The sequence below is a fragment of the Cyprinus carpio genome, chromosome B21 (assembly GCF_018340385.1).
Source record: "Cyprinus carpio isolate SPL01 chromosome B21, ASM1834038v1, whole genome shotgun sequence".
Taxonomy (NCBI): Eukaryota; Metazoa; Chordata; class Actinopteri; order Cypriniformes; family Cyprinidae; genus Cyprinus; species Cyprinus carpio.
The window spans coordinates 10,437,775-10,448,683 of NC_056617.1; the positions used below are offsets into that span (position 1 = coordinate 10,437,775).

General features: G+C 36.6%; 2 protein-coding genes and 2 non-coding genes across 4 annotated transcripts; all 4 read left to right on the top strand.

The window, feature by feature from the left end:
* The first annotated feature begins 850 nt into the window (after nt 1-850).
* Nucleotides 851-3,801, top strand: LOC109068057 (60S ribosomal protein L17). The gene is made up of 7 exons (XM_019084928.2): nt 851-915; nt 1,365-1,414; nt 1,502-1,542; nt 2,403-2,537; nt 3,081-3,179; nt 3,330-3,521; nt 3,721-3,801. The coding sequence occupies exons 2-7, from the start codon at nt 1,375-1,377 to the stop codon at nt 3,766-3,768; spliced, it is 555 nt and encodes a 184-aa protein (XP_018940473.1). The 5' UTR covers nt 851-915; nt 1,365-1,374; the 3' UTR covers nt 3,769-3,801.
* Nucleotides 2,588-2,654, top strand: LOC122141353. The gene has a single exon (XR_006157739.1). It is a non-coding gene; the product is annotated as a small nucleolar RNA SNORD58 (small nucleolar RNA).
* LOC122141352 lies at nt 3,573-3,636 on the top strand. Its single transcript, XR_006157738.1, has one exon. It is a non-coding gene; the product is annotated as a small nucleolar RNA SNORD58 (small nucleolar RNA).
* A 2,946-nt stretch (nt 3,802-6,747) lies between the features above and the next one.
* Nucleotides 6,748-9,363, top strand: LOC109068056 (homeobox protein Nkx-6.1-like). Its single transcript, XM_042748355.1, has 3 exons — nt 6,748-7,357; nt 7,494-7,666; nt 8,356-9,363. The coding sequence occupies exons 1-3, from the start codon at nt 6,817-6,819 to the stop codon at nt 8,599-8,601; spliced, it is 960 nt and encodes a 319-aa protein (XP_042604289.1). The 5' UTR covers nt 6,748-6,816; the 3' UTR covers nt 8,602-9,363.
* The last annotated feature ends 1,546 nt before the right edge of the window (nt 9,364-10,909 follow it).

A 10,909-nucleotide genomic window follows, 5' to 3' on the forward strand; every position in this document is an offset into this window, starting at 1 on the left:
ACCAAGATTCCTGACTTGATTTTTAGTTCTTTGTCCCCTAGAGTCAAGGTATGCATTCACCTCGAAAACTTAATCTTTGTTTCCAAATGCAATAACTTCAGTTTTTTCCTTGTTTAACTGAAGAAAGTTCTGGCACATCCAACTGTTAATTTCATCAATACATTTGCAGATGGAGTCAGTGGGGCTGTAGTCATTTGGCGATAAGGCTAGGTAAATCTGTGTATCATCAGCATAGCTGTGATAGGCAATTTAGTTCTTTCTCATTATTTGACTTAGTGGGAGCATATACAGGCTAAACAAGAGCGGTGCAAGAATTGAGCCTTGTGGGACTCCGCATGTCATGGACGTCCACTTAGACTTATGCTCTCCTAGACTCACATAATAGCCTCTCCCTTCTAAGTATGACCTGAACCATTTGAGTACCATCCCAGAAAACCAGACTCAGTTTTCCAGTCTTTCTAGTAGTATGTTATGATCAACAGTGTCAAACGCAGCACTGAGATCTAGCAATACCAGCACTGATATTTTGCCAGAGTCAGAATTTAAGTGAATATCATTTATTATCTTAATGAGTGCTGTCTCTGTGCTGTGATGCAGTCGGAAACCAGATTGAAAATCACTTAAACTTTTTTTATATATCATAAATATATTATAGTACTCCATAGCTGGGCACGTTTAAATGTTTTCTTTTCATTTAAACTGTATTAACTGAAGAGCTTTATTACTGGCATTTTTATAACGTTTGTGTGTTTTGTTACGCAATCTCTTCAGCCTGCCTTCAAATAACCGAGCACTGATCCACTGGGAGGCGCTACTAATGCACGTTTCTACACATGACATTCAACGAAGAAGCTAGAACGGATTTGATCTCCCAGAATGCCTTTCACTTCCTCTTCTCTTCCGCGGCCTGAGAACGTAAGTGGCATTAAGAATCCCACTGCAGCGGTGTTCAAAATAATCCCTTTTGTATCACCATCATCACAAGGTTTTATGTCAAAATAATACATCGACATGTTTACTGTGTTTATATGTAACGGTTTTTAGAAAATATGGGTCGTAAAAGTTAAATTCCTAATATTATTTTACTAGATACATGGTCGCCTGTGCTCTGCCATTTTCTAGTGTCTTCACTGCACAGCGACTCGTGTCTAGATGAATGTAGTTACATGTGCGTGAGATAACTAATGAAAAACACAACTCCGGATTCTGAAGACATTAGAAACAGACAGATCTGGCTACGATGTATGTTTTATGCGGTGCGCGTAGTGTCAGAATTGTTTATTTTTCTGAACAGGTGTTATTTTTTATTTTGGTTTGGTGTCTAGCGCTATTTCAAATCATCCAATGTCATTCATTCTCTCTAGATCTCTGAAAATGGTCCGCTACTCACTCGACCCAGAGAACCCGACCAAATGTGAGTTGGCAGCTACTTTGAACTAACTTTATATGGCTTGCTCGGTGTTGGGCCTGTGTAAGTTAGTAATTGTGTTGTGTTCTGCAGCATGCAAGTCGAGGGGCTCCAACCTTCGTGTTCACTTCAAGGTAGGAATGAAGCCGTGCATGCTACAGTCTGAGTGCTTGTCAACACGCTGACGGTCACTGATGCGTCTGGAACACAGAATGCAACTTTGTTTGTAAAAGCATATTCTGAATTAATTTTCTCTATCTATAGGAATTCAAAAGTTCTCACTCGTAATTTATGATCCAAATAACTGATTAATCACATTAGAAGCTTTGTTTTGAAGCATAGATGTTTTATTTTTGGGTTTTGGGCGAACTATGCACCAAAAACAAACAAGTTATTACATGGATATTTGTTTACTAAAATAAGCGTTTAAATGTATAGCAAAAGTGTCATATTTAAATGTTTTATTGAGCTCGACTTGATTGGCATTCTTTGGCATAATACTGTTATTGGTAAATTCTAGAAGATGCTTTGATTTTTGGAAGTGTAATTCTCTTGCATTTTATTTTTGGTAATCATTAAACATCAGGGCTTGTATTCACAAAACATTGTAAGGCTAAAAGTAGCTCATAACTCGCCAATTTAGGAGAAAATCTTAAAAAGAATGGGCGTGTCAGTCCTAAATTTAGTATTATAAATTTTTTGTTTTGGGGATGATGTTAAAAGTGGTGGGTTTGTCATATGTTGTCATCAACGGGCAACCAGGTGAGAGAAAGTTTGCTCAAAGTTGCCCTGGGATTTTTATTTTTTATTACTTGATGGTTGCACTCTATATCTGAATATAATTAGTTATAGGTTTAGCAGATGGTTTACAAATGTACAATGTGGCTGCAATCTTGACTAACTTTGGACACCTTTGAAGTATTCATGAAGAGAATTAGGCATGTTTCTAGTTTGTAAGCTGATGTAGGCTGGTTTGTCTCTGTCTGGTCCTCAGAACACCCGTGAGACCGCCCAGGCCATCAAAGGCATGCACATCCGCAAGGCTAACAAGTACCTGAAGGATGTTATGGTGAAGCACCAGTGTGTACCCTTCCGTCGTTACAATGGTGGTGTTGGCCGCTGTGCTCAGGTGAGGTTTGTCTCGTTTTAAAGCTGCCTCTTAAAACCATTTCGTCCATGTTGCTGTGATGACCATCTTAGGACACCTTTGGAATTGACCATGAAAACACCTATTAGTCTGAGCAACATGAACTTCAAGTTCAAACGTTTGGGTTTAGTTAAGTCTCATGCTTGCAAAGAGTTTGATCGGGAATGCAGTATTACAGCAATATTGAGATTGTTAGAATTTAAAACTGTTTTATTTGAATATATTTTAATGTAGCTTATTCCTGTGACAAAGCTGAATTTTCAGCAGTCGTTACTTTAGTCTTAAGTGTCACATGATGCTCATTTAAATCATTTTAATATGCTGATTGGTGCTTCAGCATTTCTTAGTGTTGTGAAACCCTGATTTTTTTTTTTCTCTTCGTGATGAATAGATCATTTTAGAACAATATTTTCTTTAGTTTTCTTTTTCTGTTGAAAATAACTAGGTTTCTTAACTTATTGACCCCAAATTAGAATGATAGTAAAGCTCAACATGTTACTCAAATTAAGATAACTCCATTTTTAGGCCAAGCAGCATGACTGGACTCAGGGACGTTGGCCTAAGAAGAGTGCTGAGTTCCTGCTCCACATGCTGAAGAACGCAGAAAGCAACGCTGAGCTCAAGGTAAGACCGTATGAACCATTACATTCTGGACAAGTGGTTTTAGAATTGGACTGTATCTTTGATTCAGTGTATGATTTCAAATCTAGCTTGCATGAATGCAGCTTTCACTGCCATATGGGCTTTTTATCAACCCACTTTGTGATCTTGTAGGGTTTGGATGTGGACTCTCTGGTGATTGAGCACATCCAGGTGAACAAGGCCCCAAAGATGCGCAGGCGTACTTACCGTGCGCACGGACGCATCAACCCCTACATGAGCTCCCCATGCCACATCGAAATGATCCTCACTGAGAAGGAGCAGATTGTTCCCAAACCAGAGGAGGAGGTTTCTCAGAAGAAAAAGGTATATTCATTAATGTTCTTCTGAATTAAAAAAAAAAAGCTGAACACGTGGCTGTAGTGATGACCACTTAGGACACCTTTGGATTTATGATGAAAGGAATCATATTCTGAGCAGCTGTTGTGCATTAAATGTGTGGAGGACTGGATATCTAATAACTGCTGTTGGTGAACGCTCCTTAACCAGTTATTTTTTTCCACAGATTTCTCAGAAGAAACTGAAGAAGCAGAAACTTATGGCTCGGGAGTAAATGTAAATAAAGTCCAACATTCGTACTACAAAATGACTCTGTTCCTTTTTTGTGATTTTTATTTATTGACTTGGACATAAAGATGACACAAAGGCTTGAAGATGACACAAGTAAGCTTGTGATATGATTACTGTCATTTTAAAGAGGAAAAATTGGAATCTGATCTATTTACTATTTGGTGTAAAGAGCAGTGCAGTACTTGAAACCTTGTTGTGGTTGCTTTATTTGGTTAAAAACAGACTCTTTACAGTGTTTGAACCTCTATCATCGAAGTCTTTTGAGTGTGCTCTGATAAATCTTGTGGTGTTTGGATTGGTGGTTAAAGATCAGAGTTTATGATGTTAAAGTATTGAGTTTAGATGAGGGTCCTAAAGGGAGTCTAATTTATGAATTAAGTAGCTTTTACTTCATTTAGTCAATCCTTTATTGTCCAATTAAATATGTTGACACAATGCCAACAGCAAAGTCAATCAGATATACATTATAAGTACGGTAAAATCTCTCTCTCTATATATATATACACATACCTACATAAACTGTATGTATAGGAAATATATGCATACACAATTTTTTTAGGAGCTTGGGTGAAATTAAACTTTGGCTCATAAACTGATTTGGTCTCATTTGCACCTCCAAGCATTTTAGTTCCAGAGGATAAAATTTCAATTTCTATAGCATGTGTACAATAGCCACAAGGCTGACCAAAGTGCTATACAGCAATTCAAAAACAGTAAAAGAACATAATCAGTACAACTAAACAATTAAAACAGGGTCTTGCCCCAATAATAAAATAAGTAAATATGTTAATTTAAATAGAAAAAGAGTATAAGTATTTAGAATTCGAAGACTAAGCAAAGACCATAATAGAAATTTGTTTATAAGCCAAAGAAAACATGGTTTAGGAGAGATTTAAAAGTGGACAGAGCAGGGGCAAGTCTAATCTCTAAAGTGAGGTTATTCCAGAACAGCGTCTCAACCACTGAGAAAGCTCGGTCCCCTAAATCAGGGGTGTCAAACTCAATTCCTGGAGGGCCGGAGCCCTGCAGAGTTTTGTTCCAACCCCTGCTCTAACACGCATACCATGTAGTTTTCAAATAAGCCTGAAGGACTTGATTAGTTGGATCAGGTGTGTTTAATTAGGGTTGAATCTAAACTCTGCAGGGCTCAGGTCCTCCAGGAATTGCGTTTCACACCCCTGCCCAAAATCGACTAAAAGAGCTAAAAAGATTCTGATCACAGGATAAAGTGCTATATTCACCAGTAGAGGGCAATATAGCACTGTGAATCTGCTCATCTTGCATATTTTTTTGCTGTTTCTGGGTTTATTTATACTCCTAAAGGAATTTAGTAATCTAATTTCTAATATTAATATATAGTCTAAATGTTTTTAACTAATAGTATTTGTTACTATTAATCACATTTGTATGGATAAAACGTATGTGTGTGTGTGTGTGTGTGTGTGTGTGTGTGTGTGTGTGTATATATATATGGTGAGCGTGATTTGACCAAGTACAACATGCTCCCGGATCAAAATTCTTGTTAATCAGCAATCATTTCCCTCTGATTTTAGAAATTCATTATGGGTAAGGTTAGGTTAAGGGGTAGGGATTGGGTTAAGTCTGTTTTTTTGGACAGTAATGTTGATCCAGGATCAACAAAAGATGTTGATCCAGGAACATGTCTTACTTGGCCAAATCACAGCGTCCATGTATATATATATATATATATATATATATATATATATATATATAATATATATATATATATATATATATATATATATTCATAACTGTTAACATGAATTAGGGAATTTTTAATGCAACAGGAGGCATAGGTGGCACATCCTATTATATGCTATTTCACTTTTTGACCACTAGGTGCTGCAACACGTTGCACTTTGCATTTGGCTTTTGGCATTATGTTTTTATTATAGGAAGAAAAAAACGATACGCTATGACAAAAAAAAGTTCGCATTTGATTGTGTTGCAAAATATTAAAAAACTCCAAATCAGCCTCTTTTTTTAATGAACTAAAGTAATGATTGTGTTTTGTAAATTAGGTAGTCCACATTTCTTGATACACTCTAGATAGGCAATAGCCTTCTGTGGCTGGCATATATACAGAGGTAGTAACCCAGAAGCTTTAAGACTGCAGCTGTGAGTTTCTAATGTTTCACATGTATTCAACTGGCATTTAGTTTATTCAGATGAAACCAAATAGCCTAATACAAGAACCAATACATTTGAGAAAAGTGGCAGAAAAGGTTTTTTATGAGGAGGTAGAAAACATTTACCTTACAGCTCAAAGCTGAAGTAAAATGATAGTGTTTATTCATCATTCTGTGATTGTATTGCGATTCATCTGTGGAGTGTTTAAGCCCTGTCCACAGAGACTTTTAAGCTCATAAGAGATATCCCACTGCCTCACATGACCGGCACGCATGCAGATGTCCCGAAATAGATCTCAAATTGACTAGATTGATTTTGTCCCCTTTTTGTATTTAATAGCGGGTCGGATGGCAGCTCTTTTAATGTGCAAATGAGAACCAATGAGGACAGACTCCTAAATTCAGTTCAGACACTCAGCTGACACGGGCCACGTCACTGCCGGCCTTAGCCAATCACTTCCCACCGAGCCCCTCTACTTTCCCAGGAACGCTCTCAAAGTTTTGACTTTTTGCAGCAAAAGACAGCAGGTTGATGAAAATGTTTTATTATCTTCCAGATCTTCATGTGAACTACCCAGAAAGACTCTCTTTTTATTTATAGATTTCAGAAACGCTCTCATTGAAAGGACGCAGCTGTGTTGTATCATGCAATATTTGCAAGAACTTAAAGAAGGGAATGGATTTTGCCAGAGGACATGGGTATGAAGCTTCGGTGCAACTGACTGGGATTTTTTAGAGAAAATATTATATTTTCTAAAGGTTTGAGTATTTTTTTTTTTATTTTTTTTTTTTTTTTTCATTTTTTTTTTTAATTTTGTTTTTTACGTTTCTACGGTCTTGCTTATTGCGCAATATTTAGTTAAAGTTATAGTTTCTTGGTAATGTTAGCGGTGGGGCAAATGGACGGGTCTCGCCAGAGCGCTTTCCTATTCAATACCCCACCTTTGGCTGCTTTACACAGCATGACCGAAATGAAGACACCACTTTACCCAGCTTACCCGTTATCTTCCACTGGACCAGCATCCTCCACTTCACCGACAGCTACCTCTCCGAATCCAGGCGGTATCCCGGTCTCGTCCCCGGGGATCAAAACATCCACCGGACTTTCGACTCTCGGATCACTCCAGCAGTACTCGGTCGCCACACCTCACGGAATAAACGACATCCTCAGTCGACCCGCGGTGGTCAGCGCAGCGGCGGCGGCGGCATCTTCTCCCGCTGGAATCTTGTCTGGACTGCCCCGCTTTAGCAGCCTGAGTCCTCCTCCGCCTCCAGGGCTGTATTTCAGCCCCAGCGCCGCGGCCGTGGCGGTGGCTCGTTATCCGAAACCTCTGACAGACCTTCCAGGCAGAACCCCGATATTCTGGCCTGGAGTTATGCAAAGCCCACACTGGAGAGACGCCAGATTTGCATGTTCCCCACGTAAGTGCACGATTAACTTTCTTGAAGGCTGTTAGTGATCCGAAATATTAGGCTAGAATAAGCCCAAATTTAACTAACTAATAATACCAGGATGTAATAATAATATTAGATTAATTTTCTATCTCGCTCCTGACAGATCAAAACTCAGTGCTCCTGGACAAAGATGGGAAAAGGAAACACACGCGACCAACGTTTTCCGGGCAGCAAATTTTTGCCCTGGAAAAAACATTTGAGCAAACGAAATATTTAGCTGGACCTGAAAGAGCGAGGTTGGCCTACTCTTTAGGAATGACAGAGAGCCAAGTAAAGGTAAGACAGTCCTAATAGTTTATGTTTGACAAGGAAAACTTGACTGACTCGATTGTTTATCATTAATCCATGGAACGTAAAAAGAGAATTAGCCTAGATGTGGGATCGGCTTAATAGCTAGCCTAAATGTGTTTATTCAGACCTTCCTATATAGGCCTGTCTCTTTAGTTTAGCCTACAAAATTTATATTTATAGGCTAGCCTGCATCTATTTATTTCTCTACAGCAAATTATTTACATTTAATGCAACGACCTAGTGGAGTACAAAAGGCTACAAAAATTTATTATTTTCATTCATATCAAATTTATTTGCGCATTAAAAAAAAAAATCGCAGTAGCCTATGCACCACTACAACTGTAATTATTGCAAGAAAATTGAATTGCATTTTAAAAGCCACTGAAACGTGTTCTATTTTTATTTGTTAACATATTTTAAACATGTTTCAGTATTTTATTATTCTCACATAGCTACTATATTACAGAAATTTGAAAAGCTATCTCTTCGAGTTTAAAAAAAATTATATCAGTTCTTTCAAGTTAGACAGGAAAAAAAGTTTGATTTGCTTGACATTGTTAAATGTTTCTGAGAGAAATTTTTATTATAATTCCCATTTGGTATACCTACTTTTCGAGAGAAATCACTATTTCTGTGTGTATTAAAATACGTTTTATCTCATTTTTATTGTAAAGGTGTGGTTTCAAAACCGAAGAACAAAATGGAGAAAACGGCACGCGGCTGAAATGGCCTCGGCGAAGAAAAAACAAGATTCAGAGACCGAGAGGCTGAAAGGGGCTTCGGAAAATGAAGACGACGACGACGACTACAACAAACCTTTAGACCCAAACTCGGACGATGAAAAAATAACGCAGTTACTGAAAAAACACAAACCAAACTCAGCTCTTATCATTCACACGTCGGAAAACGAGAGCTCGTAAAATGGAAACAGGAAAGGGGTTGTCAAATTCTTCAAGTGTCAAAATATAATGTAGGCCACTGTTTTTCACCAAGTTTGAGCTCTGGTTTGAGAGGAAGGATGCAAATCAGAGGAATATGCACTATTGGTGGAGCTGAACGTGCATCAGTGTCTGCAATAGACACGTTTCAACGTAAAGACAACGGTACTTGTTTTGTAAATTAACGGCGTGAGTTGTATCGCATAGGAATTATATTACTGTGAATATTTATGTGTAAAATATTTTGAATAGTAAAATGTCAGAATTCGTTAATTTCGCTTCAGTTTAATTTTTGGTTTAAGCTTTGTGATATGCATTTTCATATCATTAATTTGTATAGGCCTAGGTGCTGATCACCCTGAGTTTTTTAATTTTTTTCCTCTATGGGTGTAAGTTGCCTCAGCCCTTTGATTCTTAAAAATAATCAACAATGGAAATATAGAATAATTTTCTGAATTTACCACTAATGGTAAAAGACATCTGAGCGACAGCCTAAATTGAGGCTTAGTCAAATAATTGATCTGGCCATAACACGTGTAAATAGTAAACAAAAAAACAAACACCTAACCATATATTTGTAATATAATGCATAGTGTTCGTCTCCCGATGTTAGGATGTTTCTTAATTTTTTTTTTTTGTCATGATTAATTTATGATATTTTAAGTTTGTAACAGTGTTTGAATCCTGCAAAATGCGCCTTGCAGGTTCGTGTGTATTGCACTTTTATTTAATAAAATGTTAAACATTTGGGATATTTTTCTTTTTTGTTATTATTAAATCGAATATTAATATTTTGTTAATAAATTGTAACAACGTTTTCAAGCATTGATAAATAAGCTTGCTGATGATTGATCAGTTAGTTTCGAAACTGTCTTTCGCTTCGGGAAGAAGAGTTGTCTTATTAAAGAGTTATCAAAATGGCAACGCTTATTCAAAGACATTTTCATATTTTGTGTTATTGTTATTATTATTATTATTATTATTATTATTATTATTATTATTATTCGTTTTTAACAGCCCTAACACATTTATATATATATATATATATATATATATATATATATATATATATATATATATATATATATATATATATATTCATATTCATTTAATTAAATTAATAATCATGCTGTCCCTTACTGCTCTGTGTGAACACATATTTTACCTAGGCTAATTGTTTTATTATAAAGACGCCATTACTAATAATAATTAAGAAATGTCTGGCAGGATATTGAAAATAGAAAGCGGTTTTTTGCGGTCTTCAACTGATCGCGTCACAGCTTCTATACATCAGCTGATTGGCGCGATTAGATCACCATGTTCTTTGGAAATTGGAAATCACTCAACCGATTTGTTCTCAACAAACCAACAGAAAAATGTAATTTATAAGGTGAAATGATGCACCATGCACAGTTGTACTATCAGAAAATATTTTGAGCTGGTATTTTTGATTTTTGAAGGACAACAGGTCCAGTGCCTCTCCACAGGTTACTCAACTCAAATGAGTCACATTCTGGAAGCGATGTAGCATTATCTAGCTATAGGGTACATTTATCATTGCCCGCAGACCTCCAGATAACCTTACAAAATATTTGAAACATTCTAAATATAATTTGCACGCACTTTGTTCAGCGTTTTACACGTTACCGAACTGACAAAAGTGAACTTAATCTGCCTCATGCACTTGGATGTGTGCTCACTGTAAATCGTGTTTGAAATACAGTATTTTGGACTGAATTAATAACTGGAAAATTAATGTTACTGATCAAAGAAAAGATACGTTATTTAAATAATCTCAAAAAGGTGATGATTTAGCAAGTGCACCACAAAATGAAAACTGTCACTGTTCTGTGATAAAAATGGCATTTTTAACAGTTTTTCGAATTCGATTTTCTTGTTGTTTTTCGCAAATTAAACCTTAAAAGAAAATAATAATTTCCATTCCCTAAATAATTTTTTAATTTACATGCGTAACGTGTAAATTATCACACTTGAGGACAAACTTGTTTCAACTATTATCTTCAAGTCAGCTTGTCTAATCGGGAATAGACAAAAACATTTAAGCGTGCCAGCGTTTGACCAATTTACAACTATTGAACGTTTGATTGGCTGTATCAATAAAATAAAACAGTCTTTGTAAGCACATACCCCATCCCCCCACCCATTTCTACAATACAATTTCTATTTTATTCATTGATGGCGTCTATCAAATGGCGTTTACCCAGCTGGACTTTGACTTTCCAATTTAATAAACAGAAATGTAAGAAATTTTTCAATACGAAGACTTCAC

Coding starts and splice junctions, on each gene's coding strand:
- LOC109068056 (XM_042748355.1), top strand. CDS start 6,817: ATGTTAGCGGTGGGGCAAATGGACGGGTCTCGCCAGAGCGCTTTCCTA. Junction 7,358..7,493: donor CAGATTTGCATGTTCCCCAC/GTAAGTGCACGA, acceptor CGCTCCTGACAG/ATCAAAACTCAGTGCTCCTG. Junction 7,667..8,355: donor TGACAGAGAGCCAAGTAAAG/GTAAGACAGTCC, acceptor TTTATTGTAAAG/GTGTGGTTTCAAAACCGAAG.
- LOC109068057 (XM_019084928.2), top strand. CDS start 1,375: ATGGTCCGCTACTCACTCGACCCAGAGAACCCGACCAAAT. Junction 1,543..2,402: donor ACCTTCGTGTTCACTTCAAG/GTAGGAATGAAG, acceptor TCTGGTCCTCAG/AACACCCGTGAGACCGCCCA. Junction 3,522..3,720: donor AGGTTTCTCAGAAGAAAAAG/GTATATTCATTA, acceptor TTTTTTCCACAG/ATTTCTCAGAAGAAACTGAA.